Source organism: Vulpes lagopus, chromosome 12 (assembly GCF_018345385.1).
Source record: "Vulpes lagopus strain Blue_001 chromosome 12, ASM1834538v1, whole genome shotgun sequence".
NCBI lineage: Eukaryota > Metazoa > Chordata > Mammalia > Carnivora > Canidae > Vulpes > Vulpes lagopus.
Genome location: NC_054835.1, coordinates 27,939,567 through 27,959,338, shown reverse-complemented (window position 1 = coordinate 27,959,338; position 19,772 = coordinate 27,939,567). Strand labels below are relative to the sequence as shown.

General features: G+C 37.0%; 2 protein-coding genes across 9 annotated transcripts in view; one reads left to right on the top strand and one right to left on the bottom strand.

Annotated features, from left to right (window-relative positions):
• TRIM37 (tripartite motif containing 37) overlaps nucleotides 1-19,772 on the bottom strand; it is a 254,753-nt gene that overhangs the window by 93,632 nt on the left and 141,349 nt on the right. For 2 of the 8 annotated variants that reach the window (XM_041724289.1, XM_041724288.1), the window contains exon 26: nucleotides 9,196-9,284. In XM_041724289.1, the coding sequence (XP_041580223.1) occupies nucleotides 9,230-9,284 (55 nt within the window). In that variant the 3' untranslated portion in view covers nucleotides 9,196-9,229. Of the gene's footprint in view, nucleotides 1-8,618; nucleotides 9,285-19,772 lie in introns of those variants that run through there. The other 6 variants (XM_041724290.1, XM_041724293.1, XM_041724297.1 and 3 more) reach the window with 5 other exon arrangements.
• PPM1E (protein phosphatase, Mg2+/Mn2+ dependent 1E) overlaps nucleotides 1-19,772 on the top strand; it is a 219,650-nt gene that overhangs the window by 187,359 nt on the left and 12,519 nt on the right. Inside the window, exons 2-4 of the mRNA XM_041724298.1 lie at nucleotides 7,487-7,605; nucleotides 14,231-14,430; nucleotides 18,488-18,676. Coding sequence (XP_041580232.1) covers nucleotides 7,487-7,605; nucleotides 14,231-14,430; nucleotides 18,488-18,676 — 508 coding nt within the window. The remainder of the gene's footprint in view (nucleotides 1-7,486; nucleotides 7,606-14,230; nucleotides 14,431-18,487; nucleotides 18,677-19,772) is intronic.

Sequence of the window (19,772 nt, the reverse complement as noted above, 5' to 3'; positions counted from 1 at the left end):
TGCTTGTTGGCCATGTCTATGTCTTGTGTGAAATTTCTGTTCATGCCTTTTGCCCATTTCATGATTGGGATTAATTTGACTTTAAAAGATCCAGTCTCCCAAAATGATACACACTGCAAAAGTTTAAAAATTCGGAATCCCACTCTACTTCAGCAGTGTTCTCAAGATAATAACATTTGTAACCTCGATCTCCAAACTGCCATGAGTTTTTGGCCATCCTCTGTTATTTGCTCTGCAGTACATCTGCCAAACTTTTAGACTTTCTATATCAGCACTGTAAATACTTCTGTCCAGGGTTGTATGAGAAATGATGAAGGAAAGCAGTTTGGTATGTTGTTATCATGTTAATCATCCCTGGTAATTCTCTTAAAAATGACAAGCTCTAATGATAAGCTTTTATTTGACTTGTATCAAATATTCTCTGATGTGACTATGTTTTAAAACATATTTGCAATTCTGATTTTTCAGAAATGATCATTTTCCTTTCAGAGTCAAAATTATAAGAACTAATTCATGCTAAGTGTTGTAGCTTTCTGACAGGTAGAGATAGCTCATGTGGGTGAAATGTCTAGCTTGATGTTTTATATCTAGCTATTAGTCAGCTAATCCTCCTCCCTACTTCACTGAAAATATTTTCATTCTGTCTGACAAAAAGTAAAAAATTACATTAACTGTGACTAAAAATGTATCACAGATGACACACTAATTAGATTAATGGTTCTTGCCTTATTCTCTGAAGTTTTCATGTTCTTACCTTTCGTGAGCCATTAGATCCTAGATATTTTAATAATTACACTAAAGATATCTTTTTTCTTGGTGGGTAGAGGAATTCTAGGGAATAAGCTTACAATAAAGGGTTTAGGTAATTTTAATATAAATTTTGAAACAGGGGCAGCCCAGGTGGCCCAGTGGTTTAGCGCCTGCCTTCGGCCCAGGGCATGATCCTGATCCTGGAGACCTGGGATCGAGTCCCATGTCGGGCTCCCTGCATGGAGCCTGCTTCTCCCTCTGCCTGTGTCTCTGCCACTCTCTCTCTGTGTCTCTCATGAATGGATAAATAAAATCTTTAAAAAAATAATAAATTTTGAAACAAAGAACCAAGTAAATCTTGTAATTATATACTAAAAGTCCACTTATGCAAAATATTTGGATGTGTCCTGCTAGCCAAAGTAAAACATGATAGAAAGGTAAAGACAAGCAATGTTGACAGAGTTTATTTAGGTCTATGATGAAAAATTTTGACTTTTCAGGAAAAACTCGGTTAACTTAGCATGAAAAGAGAAATGGTAATACTGCTTATAAAGCATTTGGATTTCAAGGGATACTGTCAGGTTATTTCAAAATTGTTAAATGGCAGTGGCTTTCAAAATTTTTTCTATCACAATCAGGATTCAGTATATATATATATATATATATACTTATGTGTGTATTCAGAATACTTAGCCTTCAGGAGAAATAGAAACTAAAAGAATTTGTGATAACCACACCAGCCCTACAAGAAATATTAAAAGGGATCCTTTAAGTGAAGAGAGAGCCCAAAAGTAACATAGACCAAAAGGAACAGAGACAATATACAGAAACAGAGACTTTACAGGTAATACGATGGCACTGAATTCATATCTTTCAGTAGTTACTCTGAATGTAAGTGGGCTCAATCAGAAGACACAGGGTGTCAGATTGGATAAAAAAGTAAGACCCATCAATATGCTGTCTGCAAGAGCCTCATTTCAGACCTAAAGGCACCTCCAGATTTAAAGTGAGGTGGTGGAAAACTATCATGTTAACGGACATCAAAAGAAAGCTGGGGTGGGATGCTTGGGTGGCTTCGTGGTTGAGCATCTGCCTTCAGCTCAGGGCATGATCCTGGGGTCCTGGGATCAAGTCCCTCATTGGGCTCCCCAAAAGGAGGCTGCTTCTCCCTCTGCCTATGTCTCTGTCTCTCCCTCTGTGTTTCTGATGAATAAAAAAATAAAATCTTAAAAAAAATTTTTTTTTTTAAGTGATGGGGTAGAAAACCATTTATCATGCTAATGGACATCAAAAGAAAGCTGGGGGTGGAGATCCTTATATTCAACAAATTAGATTTTATTTATTTATTTTTTAAAGATTTTATTTATTTATTCATGAGAGACACAGAGAAGGAGAAGCAGAGGGAGAGGGAGAGGGAGAAGCAGGCTCTATGCAGGGAGCCTGATGCGGGACTCAATCCTAGGACCCAGGAATCACAACCTGAGCTGAAGGCAGACACTCAACCACTGAGCCACCCAGGAGTCCCTCTGAGCCACCCAAGTGTCCAGACAAATTAAATTTTAGACCAAAGACACTAATAAGAGCTGAGGAAGGACACTATATCATAATTTAAGGGTCCATCCAACAGAATACTTAGCTTTACTACATGTACCTTATTTCCTTTTTAGTTATTTTTTATTTTTATTTTTTTAAAGATTTTATTTGTTCAGGAGACACACACACACAGAGAGAGAGAGAGAGAGAGAGAGAGAGGCAGAGACACAGGCAGAAGGGGAAGCAGGCTCCATGCAGGGAGCCTAATGTGGGACTAATCCCAGGTCTCCAGGATCACACCCTGGGCTGAAGGCGGGGCTAAACTGCTGAGCCACCCAGGCTGCCCCCTTATTTCCTTTTTTAAAAAATGCTGGTCAGGGACTCTCTGGTGGCTCAGCTGATTAAGAATATGCCTTCAGGTCAGGTCATGATTCGGGGGTCCTGGGATGGAGCCCTGCATCGGGCTCCCTGCTCAGTGGGGAGTCAGCTTCTCCCTCTCTTTTTACCCCTCTCCCTCCTCACTTGGGCTCGCTTTCTCAAATAAGTAAGTAAATCTCTAAAAAAGAATGCTGGTCACAATTCATATATTCATTTAACTACAATGGATCATAACCTACAAATACTGATGAATGATGATAAAGATAATTTTCTTTTCTTTTTTTTTCTCTTGAGGACCTCAAATGTAAACATTGCTATTTTATGTTTCTAAACCACTAAACTACTCACTTTCTTGGTCTCACCTAAACCTTATCACAGATATTGCACTGGCTCTAAAATCTTATATACAAGCATCCTATTCTCAGACTACAATATTTTGTCCTAGTTTATGTGACCAAGTACTCCTACTACGGTTCTTTAATTACATTTAGACCACACTGATTTACCATTCATGCCTATTCTTTCTTAGCCAATGTAAAGTCCATGGTCTAACATTGTAATCAGATTCTTAAAAAGATATTAAATTTAGATGTCTCTTCTTCACTTAATGCTCACCTTGTAAAATCCCAAATCTTGATGAACTAGACAATTCTTTTTACTACAGATGAACATAGATGCATGGATGCACATGAACACAGATGGAGAAAAATCGTACAACCAGAAAGACTGGTTTTATTTAAAAATTTTCGCAAATTTCCAACAATCTCTTAGGACTGACAGTCCTACTCTCTGATATGACTATTTCATACTTACTTTCTCTTCATCCCTCCTGCCCAACATACTTTCTACCTTCACCGCCCAGTTGATAACCTAACCCAATGGCTTTCAAAGTGTGGTCCCTAGATCAGCAGCATGAACCTCATCTGGGAACTTGTTAGAAATGAAAATTCTCAAGTCCTACTTCAGACCTACTGAGTCAAAAACTTTGGGGATGGAACCCAGCAATGTGTGTTTTAATAAGCCTTGAAAAGCGATTCTGATGCCTGCAAAAGTTTAAGAACTACTGATCTAGGGATGCCTGGGTGGCTCTGCAGTTTGGTGCCTGCCTTCAGCCCAGGGCATGATCCTGGGGTTCCGGGACTGAGTCCTGCATCGGGCTCCCTGCATGGAGCCTGCTTCTCCCTCTGCCTGTGTCTCTGCCTCTCTATCTCTCATGAATAAATTAAAAAAAACAAAAACAAACTACTGATCTAACCCCATACTTCACTGAGAAGCCATTCTCTAGAATGTAAGCTTCAGCGACAGAGGTTATTTTTGTTTTTGCTTTAAGTATAGTTGACATACCATGTTAGTTTCAGATAAACCACACAGTGAGTCAACAATTATACATTATGAAATGCTCACCATATATATAGTAACCATCTGTCACTTTACAAATTTATTACAGTATTATTGATTGTATTGCCTATGCTGTACTTTTTCATCCCCATGGCTTATTTTATAACTGGGAGTTTGTACCTCTTAATCACCTTCACCTATTTTCCCCACCTCCCTCTCCACTGGCAACTACTAGTTTGTTCTTTGTATTTATGAGTCTATTTCTGTTGTTTGTTCATTTGTTTTTTGGATTCCACGTATAAGTGAAATCATATGGTCCTTTTCCTGACTTCCTTGACATAGGTTCATCCAAGTTATCATGAATGGCAAGATTTCATTCTTTTTTAAAGCTAATATTCCATTGTATATAAACCACATCTTTATCCATTCATCTGTGGATGGACATTAGATTGTTTCCTTATCTTGGCTGTCATAAACAGTGCTGCAACAAACATAAAGGTGCACATAATCTTTTGAATTAGTGTTTTTGTTTTCTTTGGGTAAATACCCAGAGGTGAAATTACTAGGTTGTATGCTATCTCTATTTTAATTTTTTGAGGAACCTCCATGCTGTATTCTGTAGTGGCTGCACCAATTTACATTCTCATCAACAGTGTATGAGGGTTCCAAAGGCAGGAGTTTTTGTCTTTTTTGGTCATTTATATCCTAAGTACCAGAACAGGGCCTGGAACACTGTAACTCAAAAGGTTATTGTTGACTCAAAACTTTAGATGGGAACTCTCTTATTTTCCTACTAGGAAATCTAGAAATCTATTTGCATCTGTACCTATTTTCTTCCTTTCCCAACTGGTGAAATGTGCCTCATGCTATCAAAGGTCAGCAATTTCCACATATGGATTGGGTCTCATCTCTTGCCTTCTCAGGAATTTTTCTCCTTTGGTCATCCCGTCTCCTGCATTATCTATCAATCTTTCTCTACTAGATTATTTCATTTAGTATACAGTCAGATTCTACACCATTCTAAAATAAGAACTGTCCCTGTCCTCAAATGCCCTTTCAGTTACTGCCCATTTCTGTGTCTGCCACACCTCCTTGCCTCCCACTTACCCATTCTAATCTTACTTTCATCTCCTCTATTCAATGGTTTAAACATCTTTATTGAGATATAATTCACATAGCATAAAAGTTACCCCTTTAAAAGTGTACAATTCATTGCTTTTAGTACATTTATAATTGTTTAACCATCACTGCAATCCAAGATTTAGAAGATTTTCATCACTCCAAAAAGCAGCCTCCTACCCATCAACAGTTACTCTCTATTCACCTCACCCCTCTGCCCTAGGCTACTGCTGCTGTACTCTCGGTTTCTTAGATTTGCCTATTCTGGACTTTTATATAAATGGAATCAAAGAGTATGTGGTCTTTTGTAACTGACTTCTATATCACCATAATGTTTTCAAGATTTATCCATATTGTAGCATATATCAATACTTTACTCCTTTTATGGCTGAATAATATTCCATTGCATGAATACATTGCCTTTTATTTATCCATAATCAGTTTATGGACAGTTGGTTGTTTCTACTTTTTGGCTATTATGAATAATGCTGCTATGAACATTCAGGTACACATTTTTGTGTCGATGTATGCTTTTAATTTTTCTTGGATATATACCTATAAGTGGAATTGCTGGGCTATATAATAACTTCACCATTTTACGGAACTGCCAAAGCAGCTGTACCAGCTACCAGAAATATTGTTGTGGTCTGTTTTAGAAAAACAACCTGCCATGTCTGTTCTGGCCACACAGGTCACTTCCTTCACACGTGCAAAATATACTCACTCCCCCACCCCACCCCATAAAGTCTCCCAAAGTTCCATCCCTTAATGGCATCAGGCTCAGGTCAGAGCTTTAGGAACTCAGTGAGGTCAGGTGCAGGTGAGATTCCTTGGGTACAATTTCTTGATGAAAGCTGCTTGATGTAAAACATGGGGACTAAAGAAGCAAACTATCTACACCTTTCCCATAACTCCCCAACATACAATGGTGAGGCATGAGATAACTTTCCTATTTTGAAAGAGTTTGGAAAATATGAGGCAATTCTCTGTTTATAATTTCTTCCTATGTATTCTTTTTTCCATAGTTTTAAATATCATCCATACATTCATGACTTCCAAATTTTCTAACCTCTCTGAGCTCCACAGTAGAGTATCTAATAACTTTCACTTCATTTGATACCTTCACTAGGATATCTCACAGATACTTCCAATTTAATATGCTAAAATTAATTCTTGTTTTGTTTTTTACCCTTTGCCTCCACAAACTTGTTCTTTTCTTGGTGTCTCAATCTAGGTGAATGATGCCACCATTCACCTAGTTGCTCAAAGCAAAACCCAGGACTCAGCCTTAACTCGCTTCTCTCATCTCTATATAATAATAATCAGTAAGTTCTGTATTTTCTTTCTCTAGAATATTCTTACTTTTCCTTCAGTCTCACCTGGTTTACAACAAACTCTTTATTGACCACCCTCCTTCATTCTTGCTCTTTTCTGATTTCCTTTGGCACAGCAAAGTCATATTTTAATTCATATGTCTGGTTATGGCATGCTCTTGCTCAGAATATATATATATACATATATATAATATTTATACATATATATACACACATATATATATACATATACATACATATATATTTATATATTTGAGGTAGAGCTAGAAAGAGAGAACATGAGTGGGAGGAGGGGCAGAAGGAGAGGGAGAAGCAGACTCCCCACTGAGAAGGGAGCCCGACACAGGGCTCCATCCCAGGGCCCTGAGATCATGACCTGAGCCACCCATGCACCCCTCTTGCTCAGAATCGTCAATGACTTCCCACTGCACTTTGTGTTAGATCCAAATTCCCTTCCATGATCTAAAAGTTACGTATAACTGACTATTGCCTGTCCCTCTGACCTTATTCTCTGCCATCTTTCTTCGTTATCCACTATACTTCATCTTTTCTGGGCTTTTTTTCAGTTCCTCACACATACCAAGCTCTCAGAAAGGATCTTTACACATGCTGTTTTCTCTGTCTGGAATATTGTCTCCCAACTTCCCACCCCCACAGAACCAAATCTTCTTATCCTTCAAGATATGGATTCCTGACCCTTCTAAGTAGGTACCCCCCTCTGTTATTCTTTCACTTTATCCTGTTTGTTTCTTTTATAAAACTTATCCCAATTTTAAATTGTATCCTGTTTGTTTACTTATTTATTGTCTTTCTCTTTAGCTAGATTATAAGCTTTATTGGGTCAGAAGCCATGTTTGTGTTATTCCTCAGTGTGAACCCAGTCACAAGGCAGAGTGCATAGCATAAACTATGCACTCAATAAATATGTGTTGAATAGTGTTTAAAAACTTTTTTTTTGGAGACAGATATGTTAATAATTAGTAATGTTATTTATTACTTCCTAATTCTTACTGAAGTAGCCCTTTTTCTTTCAGTAATTGCCCTTCCTTTCTGGCTGCTGCTTTAGCCAGAGCCACATCAGATGAAGTCCTTCAGAGTGATCTTTCTGCACATTATATCCCAAAGGAAACAGATGGCACAGAAGGGACTGTGGGTGAGTACCTTTCTACATTATTTGTTTAAAAATATTAAAATCTTCTCATGTGTAGTAATCCACAGAAAGTGTATATACAATATAAAGCCTAATTATGTTTAACCACTTACTGATTTTGTAGTGGTAGTAAGAGAAAAAATGCAAAAAAAATAAAGTATATATATATGTATATTTCAAACTATCAATAAAAGGAGGGATAAAGGAAAAATACAGGTATATTTTAAAAACGTGATAATAACTGGAGCAAGAGATTATCATAACAGAATATTACCATAGACAATGCCTAGATAAGTGGAAAGAGTAAAGTGAGAAGTGTGGAGACACAACAGAAAAGATGAGTGAGGGAAGAGTTTGAGCAAGGCCTTAATTTAGCAGACAGACAATTCTAATGTTTTGTAAAATGAATTACCTATAAGAATCCAAGTAAAAAATGATATAAAAATTCAAGAAATCAGTTGTAACAAAACTTCTCATTAATTATATTAAATTTTATTCTACCAATATATAAGTAGAGTTCTCCATAACAACTATGTAAATGTGATTTAATTGCATGATCACTGTGTATCTTTTTTCTAGGCAAATTATTTATTAATGAAGGCATATTGATTAACATACTAGGCTTATAAAAACATATTAGGCTTATACATATTTGACAGGCTCTGAAGAAATACCAATTTTTGTAAAAACTAGGAATTACAACTCAAAATTATTAAGGAATTTTAATATTTCACTTTGTTCTATTTTAAGCATTCGCCTTTAAACACGGTGCATAAAGAACAAAGCCTATATTAATGAATCAGAGTAGCTAGATCCCAGAGAACTTGAAGCAGATATAAAAGTAAACATTTCTGTTATTCCTTTATCTCTCTAGATCATTTCTGACAGAAAATTGGCAAGAAAGGAATTCCTCCTTTTGTTTTTACTGAGAGTAATTGATTCACTTGGAACCAAATTGTTCCAGAGTCAACTTGGATGGAATTCCTGCTACACAGCACTGGTCTTTCCTCTGGTACTGATGCATGAAGTCAAAGCCTTGTAATGAAAAGATGAGGGATATTGAATTCTGCTTCATTGCAGCCTGGGTGGCGGCTGACTCAGCTCCAGCTCAGTACAGTGACATTAACGACTAATGAGTAATTTACAGCTGCGAGGGGGCGGATTGCTACTTGGGACAATTTTCTCTTTTTCACACCGTTTTTATTTTATTTTTCCATTTCAAGCAGCAATTATTTATATACTGATGTTCTACACTCCCTGCAGAAGGAGAATACTTAACGTAGCAAGACTGAAGGGTTGCCCTGCATGCCTGTTTTGGAAGCATTTTCTGAACCCCCATAAGATAGCAGACTGAAATGAAGGGGGTTTTCTTTTGGTGGTATCACTGGTCATTCTGATTTTGTTTTTTTTTCAAGAGATTACCTAGTAGTGTCTCCTTGTCAAGGCTGTGATTCAGAAAGATCTATTGTAATTCTAACTATTTGCAAGTCCTTAATCTATTTAACCTAAGTCACTCAGTATGAATTGCCATGAGGAGAATCTCTACAGGGTATATTGTGTTTATCCATACATCAGAGTGTAAAATGAACTTACAGAATAAGGCCTGCTGTCACTGGCTTAAAGGCACTTAGGTCCCCACTGAAATGCCTCTGTGTCTCCTCTTAGTGGTTTCCAAAAACAGACTTAAAAAAAAAAAAACAAAAACCCCATTAACCTAAAGCTCTTTCCATGTTTCTGTCATCTCTACCAGAATGTTTGCTAAACGACCTTGTGTATCTGTTGTTACACATTTAGTTTGGCAGATATAATTCCTGTCCAGACAACCTAAAATAAATTAGAAATATCCCAGTGTAAAAATTAAAAAGAAGGCGAAAATTAACACTAACACTGAAGAAATTATGAAAGCTTTGTGTATATAAATGAATCTGAAAACCTGGGTGTTTTCTAGCAAAAAACAAATTAATAAGCTTTACCTAAGAAGAAGAGATTAAGATTGTCAAGGAGCTATTTTCTAAAAAGAACAAAAAATAGGTGATTCTACAGGGGGACATTTTCAAATGAGCAAAGACAGACAATTCTAATGTTTTGTAAAATGAATTCTCCAATAGCATAAGGAAGGACATTTGCAAAGCATAACACTGATACCAAAACTTGCCTGAAACAAAAGTAAAAAAGGAAATGAGATATCAGTCTTAGTAGTCAATGTAAAAAATCTTAAGTAAAATATTTGTATATTGAGTACAACAGTTCATTCATTCATTCATTTATTGAGGATCTGCCAGTGCTTAGCACTATGCTGAGGAGACCATGAACAAAACAAAAATTATAGGAAGTCTGTTAGCATATTTTATATACTAACAGGTCAAAAGAAAAACACCAGAATCTCAAAAGATGCCCAAGGAAGCATCTGATAAAATTCAATTATCCATTCCTAACTTTATTTAAAAAAAAAAATTTTTTTTAAGATTTCATCTATCTATTAGAGAGAGAGAGAGAGCGCGCGCGCACAAGCAGAGGGAGTGACAGGCAGAGGGGAGAGGGAGAAGCAGGCTCCCTTCTGAGGTGCAGGGCTCAATTCTAGGACCCTGAGATCATGATCTGAGCTTAAGGTAGATGCTTAACTGACTGAGCCACCCAGGCACCCCTCCATTCATAATTTTAAAAATATACTTAATAAAGTAGAACTATATGATACATCATGGACTTTGTAGGACAAAATTTGGCTCAGACCAAAATCTAGCATTTACGCATAATATATACTTAAGAATTTTTTTGGTTACAAGTGACCACAAACACAACTCAAACTGCTTCAGCAAAACAGAATAGATTGGCTACGCTTCAACATATGGGCTACACAGCTAGATTCAAGGCTTCATATGATTCTTCCCAACCTGGCATTTCTCCAAATCTCAGCTGTACTCTTCTTCTTTTCTTTTCTCTTTTTTCTTTCCTTCTTTCCTTCCTTCCTTCCCTCCCTCCTTCCTTCCTCCTTTCCTTTTCTTTTCCCTTTCCTTTCCTTTTTTCTTTTTCTTTCTCTTCTTTCTTTCATAGGCTCCACATCCAATATGGGGCTTGGACCCATGATGCTCTACCAACTGAGCCAGCCAGGCACCCCACTTTAATTTTGATTTTATTCTCAGGCTCCATGTGGTGGCAAGATGATTGCTAGAAGCGCCAGGTCTTTCATCTGCCCAGGTTCATTCAAATCAAGCAGGAAAGTAGCAGTAACTTTACTCAGTTGCTCTTACATAAATTACAGGATTCACTCTAACCAGCCCAACTTGGGTTATTTCCAATTCCTGAGCCAATCACTATGGCCAGAAGAATGTGTATCTAATCAGCTGGAAATGAATGTTTCTCTACTCTCAGTTCATGTGCATCTAGGGGTAAAACCTGGATGCACATGAACTGAGAGCAGAGAAGGAAATGTCTCTGGGAGAAAGAGGAATGTTTGTGAAGTAGCCAATAACACAGTAAAGCAAAGTTCTGACTCAAAATAGGAAATAAAGTAAAATAACTGAAATAAATTTTTAAAGAAATATGAAGATCTTGGGGCACCTGGCTGACTCAGTTGTAGGAGCCTGTCACTCTTTATCTCTGGGTTGTGATTTAGAGCCCCACATTGGGAGTAGAGATTACTTAAAAAAAAAAAAAAAGATTGTAGAACCCATATTAAAACCTTGTTGAGTAACATAAAGAGGATTTCAATTAATGAAACAATACAGCCTATTCCCGGATAAGACTCGATATGCAAAAGACATCAATTTTTTTTTTCAAATTACCCTCTAAATTCAAGGTGACCCCAAACGCAGTGGCAACAGATTTCTCCCCTCAAACTTGGCAAAATAATTAGAAAATTCATCGAGAATAATAAACATGTCAAACTACCAAATGACATCTTTTAAAAGTTATATTAGGTAGGATAACTAATCCACCTGATACAAAAACATGTTATAAAGTTATAGTAATTCTAAAATAATGGCACCACTGTGGAAATAGATGGAGAGATCAGTAAAGCAGAATAGACATTCAAAAAACATAATTTTTTAGTAACTTAATATAACCTTGCATATTCATTTATTTACATCTAATGAGTCCCTGTTATCTGCTAGGTACTGTACTATGACTAATCAAGTACAAATAAGACACAATCTGCATCTGCAGTATTATTTGGGAAATGTAGATCATGGATGTCAGAGTCAGATAGACCTGTGATAGAAAATGGTTTTACTGGTTTGTGTAATGTTCCAGAAACAGAGGATATAACCAACACTTAAGAAATGTTATCTATTGTTACAAAATGTAGCAAGAGCTATAGTAAATGGTGTAATGGGAACATCAGGGAAGAAGGAACTGGGAGAGGATAGGAACAGATCTACTGGTTTACTAAATATTAGAGGAAGCTGGTATTGCCCACCTCCCCTAAACAATGTAATCTAACCAGTGCTGCCCAATAGCATGATGATGGAAATGTTTTTTACTTGCATTGTCCAGTGTGGTAGCCAGCGGCCATATGTACTTACTGGGCATTTGAAATATAGCCAATGTGACCCAAAAACTGACTTTTAGTTAAATGGCCATATTTACTTAGTAAGCAGCCTTACTGGATGGTGCAAATCTATATAATAAGAATAATATACAAGCCAAAGAATGATATAATGGTTTCTATTATTTGGGAACCTGGGAACTATCCTGATAGTATGTTATTTGTTTCATCCCACTCCATTTTCATTCCATGTTTCCAAATTCATTTACTGTTTTGCAATCCACCGTTGTGAGTCAAACTCACACCTATGCTGCTGCAAAGACCAGATGTGTTGGAGTGATACAAATAGGTAATTACTGGCAGAAAGAGATAGTCTCTGGCAACTGGTACTTAAAAAAAAAAAAAAATATTGGAGTTTGTTAAAACACTGGCTAGTCTATCAGCTTCAGTTCCTCTCTAAGCCATACAGCCATATCAGGCTGTACTTGTTCTCTGAATTTCCTTTCTCTTTCAAACATACCCTTATTTTCAGTTATATAAAAACATCAAGGGGCGACACAGTCAAAAAAACATTGTTTACCACCCTGTACTATGTTAATGAGGGGGAAAAAGGCAATGCAAATCTTGAGATAAGCTTTCTGAATATAGTCATTGTTGAAAAGATTTTGAATAAGAAAACAGGTAAATGTACTTGCAGATTAAAGTAAGGCAGGGAAAGGAATAGAAAAATGGAGCCTGAGTTCCTAGGCCATGCTAGAACACAGTCTCTCTTCTGTGGGATCTGTGTTCTAGATCAGAGGAGTCACATGCAACCATTGCCCATCTGGTACACATTTTCTCAGGCTGTCAAGCTATATCCGATTTAGTAAAGTAAAAAATAATTTTTGAAGAATTCTAAATGTTTTTACCTGAGATGTAGGAATCTCTAAAATACTGGCTTGAGGAAACTTAATTTCCCCTTAGTTATTTAATAACTGCAGCATGAATAGAGAACAACTGGAGCTGGGATGATGTGAGATACAATCTCTTCAGTACTATTCTATATTGCCTAAAATGTTTATACATCTATCTGTCCATTGAGGGATGCAAATCAGCCTCCAAAGTCAGGTTATCTACTCCACTTGACAGGTCAAGTAATAGACTTAACAGTCTAGTGTGAAGAATCCTCAGGTTGCCATCTCTGCTATGGGTTATATACACGGAGTTTAAAAACTTTTTTCCTTATAGACTTTTTTAAAAGATTTTATTTATTTATTCATGAGACACAGAGAGATTGAGGCAGAGACATAGGCAGAGGGAGAAGCAGGCTCCATGCAGGGAAATCTGATGTGGGACTCCATCCTGGGAGTCCAGGATTAGGCTCTGGGCGGAAGGCAGGCGCTAAACCGCTGAGTCACCCGGGGATCCCCCTCCTTATAGACTTTTAAAACTTTTACCTCATTTAATTTTTTAGCTAAACTATTTAAGCTATTGCCAAAAACTGTAATTAAAAAAATCATCAATAAAAAAAAAAAAATAAAAAAAATAAATAAAAAAATCATCAAATAAGAAAAATGTATAATTTAGTTCCAAATTATGATCAGTTATAGGAGAGAAGTTAAGGAACTGGAGGGAGGTAAAAGGAAGAGGTCAGGAAAAAAAGACAAAGACAAATAAATGGTAATCAAAGTAAACTCTCATTCCTGTGGTTGGTAAATAGATGATGTTTTCATGGGCATTTCATATTCCAATCAGCTGGATAACTACTGTTCATATTTCAGTCATTCTTCTAAGCATGGGGAGCTTGGCTCTCCAGATAATAACTGTGGCAACCAACCAAAAGGGAACGAACCAGTGCTCTGAACTTGATAGCAGTGGCCAGAGCACTTTGAGGGTTGGAAGAAATCCAGTCTAGGAATAGATCCAATCTTGATCAGAGGTTTTCTCCTCATAAGAATATCATAGTGGCAGCTGCTGGCTGATGATTTTCTACTAGATTGGTTGTCATTTTTTCTCTTCAGAAGCAACATTTCATTTTTCTTGAGGAATTTCTTCTATTAAGGAGGAGCCTGACGAAGGTGACCTACTTCTGTCTTTACCAAGTGGGCAAGTGAAAAGCAGCTTTACAAGGCTCTTCATTGGGAGTGTCTGTGTTTCTTTCAGAGATTGAGACAATGAAATTGGCCCGTTCGGTCTTCAGCAAACTACACGAAATTTGCTGCAGCTGGGTGAAAGACTTCCCTCTCCGCAGGAGACCCCAGCTTTATTATGAGACATCAATCCATGCCATCAAAAACATGCGCAGGAAAATGGAAGACAAACATGTCTGCATTCCTGACTTTAATATGCTCTTCAATCTTGAGGTAAAGGGCCCTTCTCAACAATCAATGAAATTTTAAAAACAAAACAAACACCTTCATGGTCCTATTTTTCTAAAAGGAGAACTACTAATATACTGATAGTATCTCTGATAGGTCGGAGTAGGATGAAAGGCAGAGTGGCACAAATTTGCTTGTATTAGACAGCAGAAACGAAACTGTTTTATGTTATTTTGGTTTGTTTATTTTTAAGTAAGCTTTATGCTCAATGTGGGGCTTGAACTCATACCCCAAAATGAAGAGTCACATGCTCTACCGACTGAACCAGTGAGGCACCCAATTTTATATTATTTGAATAGGTAATGCATTCACATGGTTCAGAATTCAAAAACAAAAATCTCTCTCTTGTCTCTCAGATGCTCAATTCCCCTCCGTGAAGACAAGGGAAGTTACCAATTTTTTGGTGGGATAAACTTCCAGAGCTATTCTATAAACATACAAATGTGAAAGAAAACTGCCATATCTCAATAAAGTTGTTTAAAAGGAAACTACAGTAAAATCAGATGATGTTTATTAAGTTCCCACATTACTATGTTGATGAAGCAACATAAAAGGGTGAATTTGAAACCGAGACCGTTTTTCTGATTTCCTGTGATTTCCTTTTCTAAATCTTGGTTTCTGAGATGGGAAAGTAGATGGGAATTACATTTCATGAATCTCTGTGACTGACAAATTGGATCATATGAGCTTTGTCAGCTTAATAACCATTTTCTTGTTATCTTCCTCTTCTTTTCCTATTAAATATGTTAGTGCCAATAGAGGTAAGTTTCCTCTGCCTGTCACTTGCCTCTTTTCTTCATTCAAGTTTGTAACTTAAAAATTACCACGTAGTAATTTATAAAGCACAATATTTCCTTTATTTAGCCGCTAAATTTAAATTTTAGCTGACTGTCAAGGTCTGATGAGCAGTGATAGTAGGTTGGTAATTGGTGCTTATGTTACAAAGATAGATCAACTTTGTTTCCAGATATCTTTAGAATATTTGAATATCCTTGTTTCCAAATGTTACCATGCCCATGCAAATGTAACCTTAAATATTTACTTTTTTAAAAGATTTTATTTATTTATTCATGAGACACCCAGAGAGAGAGAGAGAGAGAGGCAGAGACACAGGCAGAGAAAGAAGCAGGCTCCTGTGGGGAACCTGATGCAGAACTAGATCCGAGGACCCTGGGATCACGTCCTGAGCTAAAGGCAGACGCCCAACCACTGAGCCACCCAGGGGTTCCTTAAATATTAACTTTAATGTGATAAATGATCCTTCTATCATTACACCCACTTGAAGATTATCCTCAGGTCTGACGGCATTATTGCTATTTGTTGACCTGGTTGGTTTTCAATTTTGCCTCAAAATCAGCCCAAAAGCCTAACTCAGAAAGGAACACTTTGCTATGGAGAATTTTTTTTTTTTTTTTAATAAAGATTTTATTTATTCATGAGAGACACAGAGAGAGGGAGAGGCAGAGACACAGGCAGAGAGAGAAGCAGGCAGGGAGCTGATGTGGGACTTGATCCTGGGACTCCAGGACCACGTCCTGGGCCAAAGGCAGATGCTCAACCGCTGAGCCATCCAGGGACCCCCTAGAGAAATGTTTTTGAAGGCAGTTTGGCAACATATGCTTAGAACCTTGTATATTTTCACTACCTTTGATCTGGTAATTTCACTTTTAATTTTATAAGGACACAAATACAGGAAATTCTTACATTTATGTTTTGTTTGACATAAATATCTTACACATAACATTTTCAGTAATAAACTAGAAATGATCAAGGTCATATATAAGGGAGTAACTATGATATGCTCATGAGACGTATAGCACATATCCATTTCAAGTGTCTTTCGTTAATACTTAATGACAGGGGAAATACTAATGATATGATAAATGACAAAAAGCAGGATATAAAATTTTATGTATAGTATCCTAATTGTATCCAAAAAATTTATATAGAAGAAAGACTGGTTATCTGTGAATGGTGGGATAATATAGATTTCTTTCTTTATGCTTCTTTATTAGTCCAAATAAATAATACATCATCTTTATAACAGGGAAAAATATATTTTTTGAAAAATACAGTTTTTAAATTTAAAATGGTATACTAATTTTAAGAGATCAGTTGGGTCTCTTCTATTTCTTTAGATGCTATATTGTTTAAGAATCTCCCTGCCAATCTCACATTGTTTAAAGATATACTCTAATGGCCTCAAAAAGGCTATTGTCCCCTCCCTCTTTTTGATGATCCCACATCAGCTCACTCATCATTTAACGACTGCTTGGATATGCTATTTCTTCAATTTTACTCTTATCTTCCCAACTGAGTTGTTTAAAAATGAGTACTGCTTTAGTATGGGTAGAAAGTCTATAGTCCAGACATTTTTTTCAAGATAGTTCTGTTTAATCAGTTAATTTTCAGTGGCATTATAGATGGTATTAAATTAACTAGTTGTAATGTCTGTATTAGGTATTGATTTCATAATATTTGGGTGTTTTTACTCTATGGACATTTAAGTTTGGTACTTTTGTAAATGTAGTATGCCCTTTAAAAATAATTTTCTTCTTTCTTTTAAACATTTTATTTGAGAGAGAGAGGAATAGAGGAAGAAGGACAAGCAGACACTGTGCGGAGTGCAGAGCCTAACACAGAGCTCAATCTCAAGACCCTGAGATCATGACCTGAGCTGAATCAATAGTCAGACACTTAACCAACTGAGCCACCCAGGTTCCCCTAAAAAGAATTTTTTCAAAACACAGATATACCTGTGGTTTTAATAGTTCTTCCAAATCCCCATGAGATAGCAACTCATCTCTACCTAACAGATGAGAAAATAAGCACGAGAAAAATGATATGATTTACTTTGTATATTAGATTTCCTTTAAATGATGGGGGTTGGACTCATCTGAGCTCCTAGAGCCTAAAGATTAAGTCAAAGCTTGCACATGAAAATGATTATCTATTACTGTCTAAGCGGAGCCAAAGAGGACTCAAGTGAGAGTTCAGTCAGTTCAGCTCTCTACTAAGAGAGCTAGATCTGAGATGTAAACACTGGAGTTGAAGATAAAGAAGCAAACTACTTATTGGCTTAAATGTAGTATTATGATTATAGGCTTCCTTTGTTAAGAAAAAGCATTGGTTTAGATGAAGTTCCTCTGGCAGTTGCCTTAGTGCCTCAAGCAGTGGATGGGCCAGGAAGTGTGAAGCTAAATCTTGGTTAGGGGACAAGGCAAAAATGGTTACAGGGCATTTGGACATCTGATGTGGTTTAAGTCTGGCTAACCAGTCTTAGAGACTCTTGTTATTTATGGGAAGTATTCAATAGGACTATGATTTATGAAGATGTTATAGTTTATTTTTTTAAGATTTTACTTATGAGAGAGAGAGAGAGAGAGAGAGAGAGAGAGAGAGGTAGAGACACACGCAGAAGGAGAAGCAGGCTTCATGCAGGGAGCCTGATGTGGGACTCAATCTGGGACTCCAGGATTACACCCTGGGCCGAAGGCAGGCGTCAAACCGCTGAGCCACCCAGGGATCCCCTGATATTATAGAAGTATATGTATGCTTTCATTATCTCTGTATTTTAAACAACCTAATTGGCCTTGTGCTTGCTGAAAGCCAATTATTTCCTATTGTTCTCAATTTCTAATTATATTAGAATACTTTCATTTTGAAAAAAAAAAAAAAAAAAACTCAATCCAGAACAGCTTTTGCTCAGTTCCTCCTTATACTTTCTCTTTCCTCCTCCTTCCCACAACTTGTAACAGCAGTTTTGAAGCAACTGCATGTGGGCGGTTTCCATGGTACAAGACAACAACTTTCACTGAGAGGGCATTTCAGCCTGAGCTAATTGGTCAAGATGTGTTCCAGTGTTCTGTGTGTAAATACAGATGCCCTAATAGTGCAGGTATTTTAGCAGTCGATCAGGCATATCAAAAAAGAGAAACATTTAGTCTTACTGTCTAGGTGACAAATGCTGCAGAGGAGAATGGGTTTGTTGATTTGAGTCATGCTGTACCTAACTTCCCTGTGTCTGTTCTTCTACTGACAGGACCAAGAAGAACAAGCTTACTTTGCAGTGTTTGATGGCCATGGGGGAGTGGATGCTGCTATTTATGCCTCCATTCACCTGCATGTTAATTTAGTACGCCAGGAGATGTTCCCCCATGATCCTGCTGAGGCTCTGTGCCGAGCTTTCCGGGTCACTGATGAACGGTTTGTGCAGAAAGCAGCCAGGGAGGTATGCCATTTTCTCATAATTCCAGCCTTGAATGCACTAGCTGAGCTCAACTAGGCCTGCAGTTCAAGGGCTATTTTGGGTTTTTTCTTTTGGGGCAGGCATTAAAGATCTTTCCACCTGTATTTTTGACCCACATTATTGGATTCTGCTGTAGTTCTAATTCTCTCATCGGGGTTGTAATAGGGTGATATGATGTACTATAGAGAAACTCCTAAGCTATAATTTTCTAGAAAGCTGGATTTAGCAGGTGAGTTTCATCTGTTATTTACCAGTGCCTGTCAGCTTCACACTAAGACCAAGCAGACTTTTGCTGACAAGATCTGGATACCGTAATTAAAACAATGGACGAAAAAGGAAACAGAAGCTGGATTACTCCCATACATTTGGTTCTAAATGGGTTGGCAGTGCTTTACTGTGTAATGCTTGAGGGAAAATTTGCTTGGAGAGAGCAAATCCTTAGATGATTCTTGAACGAATTTTCTCTTACAGGAAAAAAAGTCAGAGCTCATGTCCTAATTTCTTAAGGTTAAACAGACCTAAGGTTTTTCCTCCAAATGAAGGATAGGGGCTCTATATTAAGATCTAAAAGTAAAAATTAAAAAATAAATAAATAAATGTAAAAATTTTAATCTAATTATCATTCTGGGCATTGGTATATGAATACAGTACTCTATATTCATTTATAACTGGGGGCCAATAGCAAGATAATAGTTTTTAATTTTTAAAAGTAATTACAGAATTATTATACATATAAAAAATAAGGCTCCTGCCCTATGAATGAAACATTAACTGTTTTTAGAAAAGGACTTGGAAAGAGTAGGGTCATCATTTACTCCATTTCTTTGATCTCACTGTTACACTACACATCAATAGTGGTATTTGGATCAATGAAACAATAATTCAGAACTATTTGGTATTAAACAAGGAAAACGTTCTGTATTTCCCAACCTATACCCCAGGTTTAGATTACTATGTGAATCCAACAACAGTGACCACTAGGGTCTACATATAGAGGTGGGGCTAGAAAACAAAATACAGTTGTCGACATCAGAACATCCCAGAGTCTCAAGGGCTGGCACTGCTCAGGTCTGCCTAC